At 36.8% G+C, this 17,472-nt stretch overlaps 1 protein-coding gene across 1 annotated transcript in view; it reads right to left on the reverse strand.

The window, feature by feature from the left end:
• Positions 1 to 17,472, reverse strand: part of LOC150089737 (RUN and FYVE domain-containing protein 2-like) — a 399,341-nt gene that overhangs the window by 291,283 nt on the left and 90,586 nt on the right. The window contains exon 3 of the mRNA XM_090389637.1: positions 1,426 to 1,543. Coding sequence (XP_090245763.1) covers positions 1,426 to 1,543 — 118 coding nt within the window. The remainder of the gene's footprint in view (positions 1 to 1,425; positions 1,544 to 17,472) is intronic.

The raw sequence follows: 17,472 nt of genomic DNA on the forward strand, positions 1-17,472 counted from the left end.
TTATACTTAATGAGTATGTGTGCATAAAATATTTTAAAAAAGAAGATTTTGCAATGTATTTATTTCAAGTGTATTAGTACTACAATTATGGTATTACTGAGGACGGTTTGTATATAAACTATATGTAAACAATATTCGGTAATACCAATATTGTTACTTTTTTGAGAAACACATATCAGCCACCCTCGTATAAAATGATAAAAAATATTAGAACATTCATACATGTGAATATAAGCTATAATGCTATAATGCATTTATACGTTTTTTATATGCATTTATATGGCAAACAATATCTCATCATTCTATACCAAACAAAAGGAAAAAATTAATAAAAAATGTAATGCAATTTTTTTATGATTCTCAACATATGAGAAATTACCCCACTTGTAGTAATTTTACATTTTCCAAGGGATAATAGGCATTGGCCATCCTTGTTATTTCTATTATGCAAAGAAAAGTTTAACAGTACTTTCATACTAAGTAAACTACTGTTATTTAGCCTTGAACAGAACTGTAGAAATTCCAATAGGAATGAATTGCCAGTCTAACAATATTTTCCAAAGTGAAACTGGATATAAAAAAATATAGTAAAGCACTCTACTAAAAATTGTAATAAAATAGAAGAAATATGAGTCTAAAATAGCATTTGCTTATCCTGAAATGCACATTCATCTGGAATAATTCCCTATACATCTGACAACAATCAGGTTGATCCAACGGTCTCAATGCATTGTTCCAGTCAATCAATGTATATACTGAATGGTTGATTTTTACTTGAGGACTATAAGGGTACTGAAATGAGAAAGACTGGGAACTACTATTATTTTTTTTAAATAAAATTTGCCTTTTACTAATGTTGCCATTGATGAGAAAGCATAGCATTACCACTATCTAAAATTGAAATCATAAACTTCATTCCCCTTAAAATATTAAATCTAACCAAATTGACCTGTTTATTTGTACTAAAATTTTCTTTCATTATACCAAAGACAAAAAAAAAATAATAATAAATAAATAAATAAAAATAACCCTAGATATTAAGAAATCAATATTTGTATATACCCCCTTCCACATACTGTAACTAATGAAGAGATAAGCTATGAACAGATATTCTGAGAAATTATTTTATCAATCCAGTGGTACTGCATAATAATCTCATAGGAGCAAAAAGCTTAATTTGTTTATTTATAGTATAGTGGTATTTAAAAGTTGACCATGTGAAGCTGAATAGATCGTTGAAAACAAGATTAATGCTCACTCTTAAATTTAATACACTGCACATGAAAGCATCATGAAGTGCTGAATACAAATACAATAAATAACAAATAACAGTAGCTTGTCTTAAATTTTTAAGATTTTTATGTTTTTGGCAAGAGGTTTCAAATTTCATGTAATTGATTCAAAGTAAGGAAATACATGACTTACTTTACTGTTGGCAAATCCCTTACACTGGAAGTGATATCTGCTGCTTCAGGCATATGTTTCTCTATTAATTCAATAACATTCCACAATTCCTTTTTAGGGCCAAGAAGTCCTTTCTTAGCTGAAACAAAAACAAATGAAATTTCATGGTTGATTTCACAATAACTTAAATTAAGTTATTTAGCCTAATTTGTGGAAATTTTAATGTGCCACTGATTTTTTTTTTTTTTATGAAAATATATTTGCATAAGAAAATTGTACGAAATGGTAAGGAAACCTAATAATAAACATGTTAAATACTAAAGTGAGCATTAGATGATTATAGCACGATTATAATTATCTAATAATTATAATGTGAATTACAACTATGTAATGAAGACTACACTGTGCAAAACAAATATCTATTGCATTTTAAAGTCATTCTTGAAATTTATTTACATTTATTCACAACCTTAAACTTAAGTTTTGCACCTACAAGGACGTTATATGTCATACGAAAATCTTAATAGAGAATCAAATTCATATTAAATAAATTCGTATTAAATTAATTTTTAATTATAAAATTAGTTATTCAAATTAATTTGTTATAAAATTATGCAACTGAATAACTGCTTTTATCACCAAGTTATGTAACTTGGCCATTTCACTACAATGGATAGAAGTGGATCTCAGTAAGTGTACTACAGGCAGTCGAGCAATAAGCAGCACAGTATGGCTTGGTGGATAAATTAGTTTGGTGTGCTGCCATCCTCTCTTGGTGTATATGATCAAATCAAACTGTGAACATTTGTTTTTCCTCCCCTATTTTTTGATACTTTAAAAAAAAAAAAATTAAGAGACTGACATAAATGAGAAAACATTATCATAAATTTGGCTGATGCTTATGCAGCATCAGCCAAAAAAAAAAACTCCCATTTCACCATTCCATTCACTCCAAATGCTTGTCCAGCTCAGCCTTAAATTTATTTAAACTATCAACTTCCACAACTAGAGATGAAAGTCTGTTCCACCAATCAACTATCCACTGGCTGAAGGCAAATTTCTGCATCTATTCAATTTGAATCTATGCCCCCTTAGGTTCTTAAAGTGAGCAAAAGGAAGAATCCCATTAGCATTGAGCTTGCTCAACCCGTTCAAAGCCTTATATACCACAATCAGATCACCTCGCATGTGCCTAGACTAGTCTCCAAGTGCTGCAATTTGCAGAACTTAAGCCTTTCTTCATAAGAGCACCCCTTTGTTCCCCTCACCAGTCTTTGTATTCGTTCTAGCAACTCTACATCCTTCCTAAAATGAGGCCTCCAGATCTGTACACAGTACTCAAGGTGGGGCCTGACCATTGCCTTGTACAATGGGATAATTGCCTCCTTGACCCTGCTATCAAAATTCCTATATATCATTGACAAAACTGCATGACCTGCTCTGGCAGCCAAGCTGCACTGCTTAGAGAACTTTATATCCGACTGCACAATTACCCCCAGGTGATTTTCATTCTCCACCGCCCTGAGTGTAGCACCGCACAGTTGGTACATTTCTCTTGGGTCACTGCTACCTATACCAGTACTTTGCATTTATCAATATTGAACTTCAGTTGCCACTTCTCAGCCCATCTGCCCAACTTATCTAGATCCAGTTGCAGTAGCATACTGTCTTTACTGCCGTTTCAACCCTGCCAACCTTTGTATCATCTGCAAATTTGGACATTAAGCCTGATATACCTTCATCAATATCACTGATGAATATATAAAACAACAATGGCACCAGTACCGAACCCTGGGGAACCCCACTAATAGCATTAGTGATTTGGTAGTTGTTGGCGCATCGGCTTCTGTGGCCATATTGCACCTCCCAAGGTTTTTGCAGTACTTTGATCCAGCCCGAGGCGGGAATCGAACCCGCGACCTTTGGGTTGCCGGGCAGGTACTTTACCCACTCGGCTAGCCTGGTCGGCGATAGCATTAGTCCACGAAAAGCAGTGTCCATTGATTACCACTCTCTGTCATCTCCCACTCAACCATCCCTTTATCTATTGTAGCAACTTGCCCTTATTGCCATACCACTCCAATTTGTACAGCAGTCTTCCATGTGTAACAGTATCAAAAGCCTTACTAAGATCCAAGTATATAATATCAAAATTGTGCAGACAGATATGAAGTTTTCTGAGTAGTGCACACAGTCTGCAAGAGTAGCTCAGTGTTTTGTCAATGACATACAGGAATTTTTTTAGCAGGGATAAGGAGGTGATTATCCCCTTGTATAACACAATGGTCAGGCCACATCTTGAGTACTGTATACGGGTCCGGAGGCCTCATTTTAAGAAGGGTGTAGAGCTGTTGGAACAAATACAGAGAAGAGCAACAAGATTAGTGAACTGAACAAAGGGTTGCTCTTATGAAGAAAGGCTTAAGTTTTGCAGATTACAGTGTTTGGAGACTAGGCACCTGCAAGATGATCTGATTGAGGTGTATAAAGCCTTTTGTTGTGGAAGTTGATAGCCTAAATAAGTTTAAGGCTGAGCTGGACAGGTATTTGAACCAAAAGGAGGGGTGAAATCGGAATTTTTTTTTTTTTTGGCTGATTCTGCATAAGCTTGCTTTCTTGCATCGTATGCCTCTACTAATGCTAATGCTAAAATTATTCATTGCATCCAGTTCCTTTGTGACCACATCATAGTATTCAATTAAACTGATCAGACAAGAGACCTCCCTTTAACAAACCCATCCTGTGTCTTAACTATTACTGCAGTCTTATCTAGATGATCCTGCAATGCTTCTTTAACCAGTGACTCCATTATTTTCCCCAGAACACAAGTTAAACTAATATGTCTATAGTTACTTGTGTCACATGTTGATCCCCTTTTGTGAATTTGGGATACCTCCAGTCCATGGGGACCTTCCCTGAATTCAAGGAAGCTCTCGTAATTATGGCTAATTGTTTGCTTACTTTCTTTGCTGCCTCCTTTAATATAACTGGATAGATCCTACCCATCCCAGGTGCCTTCCTTATGTTTAACTTCAACATTTTCTCCTCCACTTTGCTCTCAGTTATTACAAAATCACTTAGCTCCCTGTTAGAGTTTGATAAACTTCTGGCATTCCCCTCCTTGAATAACTCCTCATTTGTGAATATAGATGCAAAAGACTCATTCAGTTTATCAGCTACCTGAGCATTATTATCAATATTCAAACCATATATGTTAAGTGGACCAATCTGATTTGTCCCTTTTCTACTAGAGTTTACATAAGTAAAGAACTCTTTGCTGTTTTTCTTTGCATCCTTTGCCAAAGATTTCTCGTAATCTGCCTTCACCTGCGTAACCTCCTTTGTGACTTGGTTTCAGACTAGTTTATATCTGCCATAGGTTTCTGTGTCGCCTGATATTTTATATCCATCCCATGCATTTTTCTTCTCTGCCACGAGCTTCATTAATTCACCTGGAAATCATTTAGGCCTAAACCTTGAACAGTATTTCTTATTTGGTATGAAAAGCCTAGTACCCTCCAATATTAAGTCCCTGAAAGTTTCCCATTTAGAATTCACCGTTGGTAACATCATCATTTGATCCCACTGCATGGAATTTAAAAACTCTCTGATGGTAGTTACATCTTTAAGTAAATCCCACATCAATACACTATGATCACTGCCACCTAGTGGTTCCTTTATCTACAAATTCTTAATGCATGAAGGATCACTACTAATAATCACATCAAGAATATTACTCCCTCTGGTTGCCTCTCAAACATGCTGTTGTAGAAAACAGTCATCCAATAAATCCACAAAAGTCTTGCTAGTGTGTGAGTGACCAACCCACAAGTTCCAGTCAACATCGGGAAAGTTAAAATGCCCCATTATAATACATTCTGATTTACTGGCCCAGTCTTATTTCTCTGCACAATTGCTCATTATATGCATCAGATTCATTAAGCCTATAACACACCTACTCTCATTTTCCCTTTCCCAGTGCTTATGTCAACACCACACTGACTCAACATTGAATTATCCACCAATGTCAATTGGATGCTCTTCCTTAGATTTTGTGTATTTCTTAACTAACAGCATTACACCTCCTCCCTTCCTGTCTATCCTTTCTGTACACATTGTACTCCCCAAATTCCAATTCTGCACTGCTTATATCTGTGTGACACCATGACTCTGATATCCTAAAAGTTTATGAATTAAATATATAAACATTGCTTGTGGTCTAACAGCCAACCTTATTAGAATGCTAGCAATTCAAAGGAGATTGGCATATATATTCATTATAGTATGAGGTAAAACAATATTAAAAATGCTCCCAAGCAAAGCAAATAACATCATTTGGAGTAACAGACAAAAGCAGATATAAAATGAAAAGACTGGCTAATTAGTCTGGTTGTGGACTTCTGCAAATGGTATCATATGTTCGTAAGAACAAAATAAAAAACAATTACACAGTCTGTTATAAATCATAACTGATGAAGTTATTGCATGCGCCAAGTAAATGCAGGGAATGTAATGACCAGAATATTTAAACTGTTAGCATAATCTGACACACAATATTATGTTTGGAACAACCCATATTCCACATGTTTGGGATTTGGACTGTGCACATTGATTACATAGTCATTTGTTGTAATAACTGCAACCCTGGGAATGAGAAATTCTAAAAACATGTTTTGGTTATCAGTAATATCTATGCATTCAAAATTTGGAGATATGGAATACAAATTTCCCAAAATTCAGAATACTCAATCTGATCAGATTTAGATTTACTTAGAGCTATTCAGATCTAAGATTCATATGGATTCATTTATTTAGATCTATTATCAGAAACAGTTTCTTCAACAACTTAGTTTATAATATGAAAGTGTGTTTTTAACTTGGCAGCTGAAATAAGCTCATTGCAATATTTGTGACAAGAGATACAGTACAGCATAGCTCAATACTAGACAACATGCAATTATTAGTAGAGAAGTGAATTTTTTGTGGGCACAAAAAATTCACAGCCTCCATGAATTATGTTTCCTTAAAGATTCCACAAATTGCTTTCTTAAAGATTTCACAAATTATGATTTTTTCCTGTTCTGTGATCAAAGAGAAGTAAGTAATCAAACCTTTAACCATAATTATGAGAACATCCTTGGATTCAGGAGAGGTCCCTATGGATTGGTAATGAGCAAATATCCCCACAATTCATAAATGGCAATGAAATGTTGAATTGGGTAATTAGAGACTTGTAAACATGACCTCTTTTCCAGGGAAAATAAGGGAGTCACTGATGAAATAAGTAATGCAGGCCTATCTATACAGGAATGCAATTATAAAGCAATCACAGTATGGATCTGTTAAGGGGCAATCTTTCTGTCCAATCTTATTGGATACTGTGACACAGTAACAAAGAAGCTGGATACAAAAAAATAACTTTTACATCATATACTTGGATTTCAGAAAAACTTTTGATACTGAAGACTTGTAAAACTGGAACACTGTGGTATTAGGGAGAAGTTACTGCCACAGATAAAGAGAGGGCTGAGTGGAAGAAGGTGGAGTGGTTATCAATGGACACTGATAGTCCTGGACTAATGTTATTAGCAGAGTCCCCCAGATTTCAGATACTGGGTCCATTGCTGTTTTCAATATTTATTAATGAAGGTATATGAGGCTAATAATGTCTAAGTATGCAGATGATACAAAAATTGGCATGGTGGTTAATAATAGCAATCAGTGTATGCTGTAACAAGATTTAGAAAAATTAGGTGGACTAGCTGAGAAGTGCCAATTGAAGTTTAACATTAAGATATGCAATGCAATGACTTCTATCCATATGCAATATGGATGGTAGTAATTCCAGATTAACCCATTCCAAATGTGTGGAAAATTTTCACAATAGTGGAGAAAAAAAAATAAAAAAAGACCTGGAAGCAATCATACACTCAAACATGAAGTTCACCAGGCACAGACAGGCTGCTAAGGCAGTTTACAAGTTTTGTCTATGATATGCAGGAATTTTGCCAGTACGGATAAGGAGGTAACTATTCTGCTGTATAAGGCAATGGTTAGGCCACACCTTAAGTACTGTATACATAACAAGCTTTTGTGTCGCCTGATACTTTATATGCATCCCATACATTTTTCTTCTCTGCCACAAGCCTCATTAGTTCATCTGACATCCCTTTAGGCCTACACCTTGAACAGTATTTATTAGATGGAAAGAAGAGCCTAGTATCCTCCAAAATTAAGTCCCTGAAGGCTTCCCATTTAGAATACATTGGTAGCAACATCAGTTGATCCCACTGAACAGAATTTAAAAACTGAGACCCCTGTAGTCACCTTTACGAAAGCAAAAGCCCTTCCATTTAGCCTTGATGGTAGTTACATCTTGAAGTAATTTGCACATCAGTACATTGTGATCACTGTCACAATGTACTGATATCATCAAGAAGTAGCTGTTTAACTCATCTGTTGAGATTTCTATGGACCTTCCACTGTAACTAATTAAGAGATCAATTTAATTTATTCTTTCCATTTTTGTATTTACATGTAAGAACTCCCTATCTTCATTGCTTTGGGGGGGGGGGGGGTCATGATTCTGAGGTTAGAAACACCATCCAGCTGTTTCTGACCGTAGTATCATCTGAATGTTATCTCATTGCCAACACTTTCTCATAATCTGCTTTTCCCATCAATAGTTTTGTTACACTGTATCTTATAATGTTCATATAAATCAGGTTCAAATAATTGTCTGAAACTGTCTCATGTTAGTTTTTTTTGCTCAAACTCTTAACTTCACCTGGCATTCATTTTGGCATCTTATAGTCGGCATAGTTTTTGGTTTTTAGGAGCATTAGCAACTAAGGCCATATTGCTCAGAGGATATGCGGTGGTCATTCCCTGACCTTTCTGCATCCTCCGTATCTGGTGGTCACGGGCTCGAACCCTGGTCTAATCAAGAAGCGTGTGCTACGCACTGCCGCTCCTGCCCACCTGGCTACGGAGGCGCCTTGGCATCTTATGTTTACAGAATTTGATCATTGGTACATAAAAATTTGTGGCTGTGGGGATAAATCCCTTGACTGATTCCTATAGTACATTTGTACCTGACAGCATATGATAGCCTCTCCAGTTAATTAAGCCCAAGAAAAATCGCATTCCACAATAGTCCACTCTCTCTTGAAATTAAAGCTCTCACCTTCACCTTTGACTATACAAGTTTCTTTCAATACAACTCATTTAAAACTAATAGCAGGTAGTGTGGTCATTGTCTATCATTGGTTACCCCCCACTGTCAAGATTTTAATACAGTTTGGCTGCTTAGTGAAAACCAGATCTCAGATATTAGAGCCCTTGTACTCCCTTTGGATGTGCTGAAATAAGTAGCAATCATCCAGTTTGTCCAGTAAAAGTTACCATGGTGTATTCCTGGCACACATAATCCAGTCTATAAAAGGTAGGTTGAAGTCACCCAAAATAAGATGATTATACTTACTAGCCCATTCAATCTACCTAGAGAGATTTTTGTCATATCCCTCAGACATCTGGCCTGTAACATATACCAACTATCATTATCCCTTTAATGCAAGTCATTTTACACCATACTGACTCAACATTTGCATTATCTTTATCTAACTCAGAAAATATTTTTGTCTCCATGAGATAGCTTTTGATAAGAAGCATCACTCCCTGCCCCCCTCCATCCCCTTAAACACACAATATTCACTTAAATGAAATTCTTCATCTCATATCTCTGAATGGCACTATGTCTCAGTAAGCTCAACACATCAGATGGCTTGATCAAAGGCTCAATTTGATTTAATTTATTTACAAATACACCTTGCAATACTCTTATAAACAAATTAAGTTTTTTACTTTAACAGGAACAGTTTCCCATTCAGTTTAGAGTAATTAATGGTTTGCCCAATTGACCTGAATCAACTGTGTGCCAACTTGATCCAAACTAATAGCTTCCTTGAACCCTTCATTTATCCTCAATGGCATTAGCAAAAATCCTTGCACCTCCATTGTTTAAGGGAGATTGTAGGACTTATGGATGGAAATTTTTAAAGCATTGGCCAACTAAGGCTGGCTATGCTCGAAAAATTTCCATCCATAAGTCCTACAAGATCCCTCAAACCTATAGTTAATGCACAAGGCTTTTTCATGAAACCCTCCTGTCATGTGTAATTAAAACTACATATGCCTGAACATGTTGTTCTATCTCAAAACCTTTTTCAACATAAAATTATATTTTGTAACCAATGCACCTACATACCAACAGAAGCTGTAAACTGTTACATCATAAAGTTTTGCACTCTGGTTCTATGCTATCTATCTTTCTTACAGAATATGTTGCTGCCTCCCTTACAGTTGAGTCCACAATTAAGACTATTCCTGTGGACCCAAAGCATTCTGTACCAATTCATCCGGGCACCTCCGTAGCCAGGTGGGAAGGAGCAGCAGTGCATAGCACATGCTTCTTGATTAGACCGGGGTTCGAGCCCATCACCACAAAATACGGAGGATGCAGAAAGGTCAGGGAATGACTATCGCAGAGCAATATGGCCTTAGTTGCTAATGCTCCTAAAAACCAAATAACAAATAACCAATTCATCCATTTCTGGGGCTAGATTTGTAAATGTGACCCTCAAAACAGAATTGGATACTTGAGTCCTGACAAGTTCCTAGTTCAGTTCATGGTGCTCCCACATCATACACAAATAAATGAGTCTCTAATAGCTAGCAAAAGCTTGGTACACATGCAACAATGAGTGCAAACAAAAAAAGCCACAACTCACAGGATAATTACCAATGGCTATTCTGCCATCAGTCACAATACTGTTTGGCAAGTTATGACTAACTTTTCTAAGTGAATAAAATATCATAATCTCTTTTAATAAAATTTAAATAAAATTTAAAATAACAAAATATCTAACTATAAATTCAGAAGAGCACTGGTTAATCATTATACACGGTACACTAAGTAAAGTTCTAAAAGAGAATTCTTACTCGTGACTTACATATTTCCTATCAATATTACCCATAATAAAGGCTCTATGAACATTAACCTGACAGGAATCACCCAGTTTTGTAACACAAGTGGTATCAAGTAGCCTAACAGGTCACGAACTTTAACTGAAACAATTCAAAAAAGTATTTGGTATTTTGAATTGTGCTTATATTACACTAAAATACTTGATCTTTTAACAGCAGATTTCAATACTTAAGTTTATTCTTTCTTTTTTTTATAAGAATTCAAAATTTTGTAAATACTGTCTCTTTTGGCCACTAAAAATACTCATTAGTTTTAATGAAACGAAGTTTATTAATTATATTATGCTTAAAAATTGAAAAATATGTTTGTACAATAAAACAGAAACATGAAACTATTAATCATTGCCAAATTAATTTGTGGAACATTCAATGCAATGAAATGTGGAAAATTCATTGCAAAGAAAATACTATGAAATTAACATAATTCAAAGAAAATAATAATAAACTGCATTATTTCTGTAATATATTCCTATATATATAATACATGAACTCATACCACACAGAAATCAATATCAATAATTACAGCAGAAATATAGTGAATTATTTTTTACACAATATTAGCACTTTTCTGTGCCTTCTGCTATGGGCTGCTGTAGATTACTGATTGCATTTTCTCTAGCTATTTCCCGATTACTCAATGATGGAATGACACGATAGAAAAACTACTCAAATGAAAGAAAAGAATAATAGTTATGCCACAAGAGATAACATACTTTCATTTGTGGTAAATAATAATAATATACATTAGTTAATAATAATTTCAATATTATAATATTCAACTCACTAATAATAATAATAATAATAAGGAACAAATAACAAACATCCCAATCACTGTATCAACCACTGGCATGGAGTCAAAGAGCCTCCATAAGAAGTTAGCAGCAACAGGCCTCCCAGAGAACACCTACATGAAACTCCAGAAAGCCGCGATCCTGAACAAATGTGGGAGAGTAAGAGAGTTAGTAAGAGAGTTCCTCAACCAACAGTAATAATATCAATAATAATAGTAACTGGACACAACCAACCACCCCATGCACTTGGTACCAGTATCCATCACAGGGCAGGGGAAAAAACCATAAAGGAAAAAAAGTTTTTATAATAATAATAATTTCTTCAATTCTAGGTCTATCCAGGGGAACAGATCTAGAACAGAAGAAAACCAAGGACGTACAAGAGATGACAGAATGGGAGATTCTGAAAGAAGTATAACATCAATCAGGAAGCCTCAGCTGCAAACCCCAGGTATAGATAACATCCACAGTTACTGATACAAGAAGTTAAGCTGCACAACAAAGCACATAGTGGAGCAGTTCACCCAGATAATAAAGCACCCTGACAATCCCAGAGCCTCTGATTCAAGGAATCACCTACCTGAAGAATAAGGACAAAGACAACAGAAACCCAGCAAAGTACAGGCGAATCACCTGTAACAACGTACAAGATAACCAGCTTCATAATATACAAAATAAGACCACTTGGAGAGGCAGAACATCACAGCCGAGTAGCAAAAAGGATGTAAGCAGATGAGCAAAGGATGCAAAGAACAATTTACCACTGACACTGCAGTTAAGGAGCAAACCTACAAGAAGCACCACACCCTGACATGACCTATACTGACTACGGCAAGATTTCATGCTATATAGCTTGATAAACACAAAGATCTACAAAGTCAACCCGACACTGATACACTTCCTAGAAGCAACTATGGCAAAATGGAGGACCACCATCAAGGTCGAGAACATCATGAGCAGACAAATTAGAAGAGGAATATTCAAGGAAGAAGCTCTGACATACTATGGGTCTGCCTAGCACTCAACCCACTGTCTACCATGCTCAACAACAGTAAGTGCAAATATATCCTAAAAGAAGGGAGAAAGAACCTGTACTCCCTCTCTCACCTGATTTACATGGATGAACACCCTCTATGCCACAACCAAGAATCAACTCCAACAGTTACTCTGGACTACCGAAAAGTTTGGCACCAACATTGGGATGCAATTTGGCCTAGACAAATGGATTGCATCAAGGATATCCAGCAGGCCAAAACTACCAGCTGAAGACCAGTGAAGAGATTGAAGCCATGACAGAGGAAGAGACCTACAAATATCTGGGGATGATACAGGCTCACCAGTTAGAACACAGTCTGATCGAGATGGGCCATCAGAGACTGAGAAGCCTGCTAAAATCAAAGCTGAATGGGAGAAACATGATCACAATCATTAACACTTATGTAGCCCCAGTACGAACGTACTCCTACATAATCACAGACTGGATCAACACCAAGCTGGAGGAGATTATGGTATCAACCAGTTTATTGATGACAAAAAACAACCAATACCACCCAAAGTTAGCTATCGAGAGTATGATCATATCCCAGAAAGGAGGGAGGGGACTGACAAACCTCATTGAACACTGTAGGATTACTTCCAGGAAAACACAGTACCAATATACCTAGCCATAAGAAAGATAAACAAACAGCACATAACACTCAAACTTAACAAGGAGACCCCACTCACATAGACAGAAGAAACAAAGACGGAAAGATGGAGAAGGCACCCCATGGTAGACACTACAATGACCTACATTAAGACCACATAGATAAGATAGCGTCTAACACATGGCTCATGAAGAAGAAGCTCTGCCCCAAGACCAAAGGATTCATGCTTGTCATTCAAGATAAAGGAATCAACACCAGAAACTACAGAAAGCCCCAGAGTGACAGATGTCACATGTCTATGATGCCACCTGGCCCTAGAAACAATTCAGCACATCACTGCAGAATGCAAGATGATAACCCAGACAGAGTACATGCACAGACATGGCCAGATGGCGAGGATAATACATTAGAAGCTAGAGCAAAAATTGCAGTTTATCAAAGAAAGTGTACCATATTATAAGTATGAACCCTGAGTCATACTAGACACACTAGTATACACACTGCCATGCAATGTGAATGTGCAGATACTCTGCCATAGTTCTGTATACATATTTGTACAGTGTGATGCTGGGTTCTGGAACTTCATTGGGTAGCCCAAATAAGTTTGTACAAACACTCCTTAACCAGTAGCAGTGCTAAGGATATTAATGATACTGAGACCCAGCCATTTGCCATCTGCTCCATTAGTAATCCATGGCCATCACAAATCTGATTAGTATCTGTTATGACCTTTACCTTCATTGCAAATTCCAGTGCCCTATGAAAACAAGGATCTGTCAATTACCCTTGAAAGAGTCCAGTCCAGGGATAGTAGTAATAATAGTAGTAGTGGCACGTGATGCAAGCAAGCATGTGTATGAGCTTATGCAGCATCAGCCAAAAAAAAAAAAAAAAATCATACCATTCCCTCCAAATGCCTGTCCAGTTCCTCCTTAAATTTATTCAACCTATCAACTTCCACAACGACAGATGGAAGTTTGTTCCAGCAATTAACCACCCGCTGGCTAAAGGCAAATTTCCGCACATCTATTCTACATCTGTCTTTTCTTAATTTGAATTTATGCCCCATTAGGTTCGTAATCTGAACAAGTGGAAGGATCCCATCAGAATTCAGCGTGCTCAACCCATTCAAGGCCTTATACACTTCAATCAGATCACCGCGCGGGTACCTAGTCTCCAGCCACTGCAATTTGCAGAACTTAAGCCTCTCTTGGTAAGAGGATCCCTTCATTCCCCTCACCAATCTTGTTGCCCTTCTCTGTACACGCTCAAGTAAATCTACATCCTTCCTAAAATGAGGCCTCCAGACCTATACGCAGTACTCGAGGCGTGGCCTGACCATTGCCTTATACAGAGGGATAATCACCTCCTTTTCCCTGCTAGCAAAATTCCTATACATCATTGACAAAACCCCATGACCTGCCCTGGCGGCCTGTCTGTATTGCTCAGAAAACTTCATATCTCCCTGCACAATTACTCCCAGGTCTTTCTCATTTCTACCAGCTTTCATTTCTACTACACTTAAACACATCTTGTTTAAGTGTAGTACCACACAGTTGGTACGTTTCTCTGGGGTTACTTCTACCCATATGCAGTACTTTGCATTTGTCAAGGTTAAACTTCAGTTGCCACTTCTTAGCCCATCTGCCCAAATTATCTAGATCCTGTTGCAGAAGCACACTGCAATTACTGTCATTAACAACCCTGCCAACCTTTGTATCACCTGCAAACTTCGACATTAAGCCCGATATACCTTCATCAATATCATTGATAAATATACAAAACAACAGTGGACCCAACACCGAACCCTGTGGGACTCCACTAATAACATTAGTCCACGAAGAGTAGCACCCGTTGATTACCACCCTCTGTATTCTCCCACTTAACCATCCTTTTATCCATTGTAGCAACTTACCCTTAATACCATTCTGCTTCAATTTGTACAATAGTCTTTCATGCGCAACAGTGTCGAAAGCTTTCCTGAAATCCAAATATATGATATCAAAATTACTTTTTGCATCCAGTTCCTTTGTAACCACATCATAATATCCTATCAAATTTGTCAGACAGGACTTTCTCTTAACAAACCCATGCTGTGTCTGAATTATTGCTGCAGCCTTTTCTAGATGATCCTGCAATGCATCTTTAACCAGTGACTCCATTATTTTACCAGGAACAGAAGTTAAACTAACTGGTCTGTAATTACTTGTGTCACCCTTCAATCCCCCTTTGTGAATTGGGGATACATTTGCACATCTCCAGTCCATGGGAACCTCCCCTGAGTCCAAGGATGCTCTCATAATTATGGCTAAGGGTTTGCTTAGTTGCTTTGCCGCCTCCTTTAATATAACTGGATAGATCCCATCCACCCCAGGTGCTTTTCTTATGTTTAACTTCAACAATTTCTCCTCCACTTTGCTCTCAGTTATTACAAAATCATTAAGTATCCTGCTACAATTTGATAACCTTCTGCCATTTTCAAACCTTAATAATTCCTCATGTGTGAATGCAGATGCAAAATACAGTAAACCCCCGCGAATAGCGGGGGCTACGTTCCTGAGAAATGCCGCGAATACCGAAAACACGAATACTGAGTTATGGCTCCCATAGTAATAAAGGGGTTCCGTTCCAAAGTACGAAATATATAAGAAAAACTAGTCTAAATTTTGTCTATGTATGTATTATATGTACCTTCATAATATGGCTATGTACATAGACAGTACATAGTAAAATGCAAGCATATGGCATCGAAATGAAAATAAGAAACAATTTAATATTAAATGTAATATTTATTAGAAATTTCAAACAAATTTTTCAAACTAGCGCCTTTGCTAGCTAAAAAACTTATCCAGCCAGTGCTATCCACAGTTTCGCTGAAGTGTTGATAAAGGAGTTTTGCCTTTTCACGAATGATGAGTGAACTTAACGGAATTTTATTTTGAGTTCGGTCTTCTATCCATAGATTTAAAGCTTTTTCCATTTTTTCTAATTTAACATCACGAGTTACAGAGCAAATTTTTGAAGCAATTAGCGCGTTTTCACGGGACACTACGGCAGGTTTTTACTTCCGATTTTTTGATTGATCGTACCGTTGACTCATTGATTTTATAATGTTTTGCCACTGAGGAGACACTTTCACCATTAGAAATTTTATCTAATAACTCAATTTTATTCGCTAATGTCATCACCTTCTTTGATATTTTCACATTTCTCTTGTTATTTGTAGCCATATTTTTGTAGGGGTTAGAAAGAACTTGTCCACAATAAAGTCACTTTCTTCCGTTAACACACTCGAAAAAGTCTGTTTTACACTGCAAAACGGTAGATTTATCATTTTTGTAAGCATATCAATTTATAAATTTATTCAATTTATAAGCATATAAATTAAAAGCAAAAGATGAAACCTTCCATGACAAGCGTATAACACATACTGAACAAGGATTAGCGAGAAACATCCACGCTAGCGATTTTGTCACGTCTCTCCCCCCACCCATTGAGCGCTGTTTTGACCGGGAAAGATAATTTTAGCACGCCCATGTTTTTTTATGGCGGAAAATATTCACGGCGCTTTAAAATTCACATTTTTTTAGGTTTAATTTTATATTAAATCGGCGATCGCGAATACGCGAAACCGTGAATAGTGGGGGTTTACTGTACTCATTCAGTTTGTTTGCTATCTGAGCAGGATCATTAACAGTCAAACCATCGATGTCAAGTGGACCAATCAGATTCATCCCCTTTCTTTTAGAGTTTATATAAGTAAAGAAATCCTTGCTGTTTTTCTTAGCATCTTTTGCAAACGATTTCTCGTAATCTGCCTTCGCCTGCCTAACCTCCTTTGTGATCTGATTACAGACTAGCTTATATCTGCCCTAGGCTTCTGAGTCGCTTGATAATTTATATGCATCCCATGCATTTTTCTTCCCTGTTACGAGTCTCATTAGTTCATTAGATAACCATTTAGCCCTAAACCTTGAACAATATTTCTTAATAGGTATGAAACTTTTAGTAGCATCCACGATTAATTCCTTGAATGCTTCCCACTTAGAATTTACTGTTGGTAACATTGTCAGTTTATCCCACTGTACAGAATTTAAAAACTTTCTGAGACCACTGTACTCCCACCTTTACGGAAGCAAAAACCCTTTCCTTTACCCCTGATGGTAATTATATCTTTAAGTAAATCCCACATCAGTACACTGTGATCACTGCCACCTAGTGGTTCCTTTATCTGCAAATTCTTAATACACGAATGATCGCTGCTGATAACCAGATCAAGAGTATTACTCTCTCTGGTTGCCTCTCGAACATGCTGCTGCAGAAAACAATCATCCAATAAATCCACAAAAGTCTGACTAGTGTGTGAGTGACCAACCCATAAGTTCCAGTCAATATCTGGGAAGTTAAAATCCCCCATTATAAGACATTCTGATTTACTGGCCCACTCTATTTCTCTGTATAATTGTTCATTGTACTCATTCGAGTCATTAGGCCTATAACACACTCCTACTCTTATTTTTGCTTTCGCAGTGCTTATGTCACACCAAACTGACTCAGCAGTGCACTGTTCATCTATATCAACTGGG

The sequence above is a fragment of the Mastigoproctus giganteus genome, chromosome 2, assembly GCF_048544385.1.
Source record: "Mastigoproctus giganteus isolate SK-2022 chromosome 2, ASM4854438v1, whole genome shotgun sequence".
In the NCBI taxonomy this organism is placed as follows: Eukaryota; Metazoa; Arthropoda; class Arachnida; order Uropygi; family Thelyphonidae; genus Mastigoproctus; species Mastigoproctus giganteus.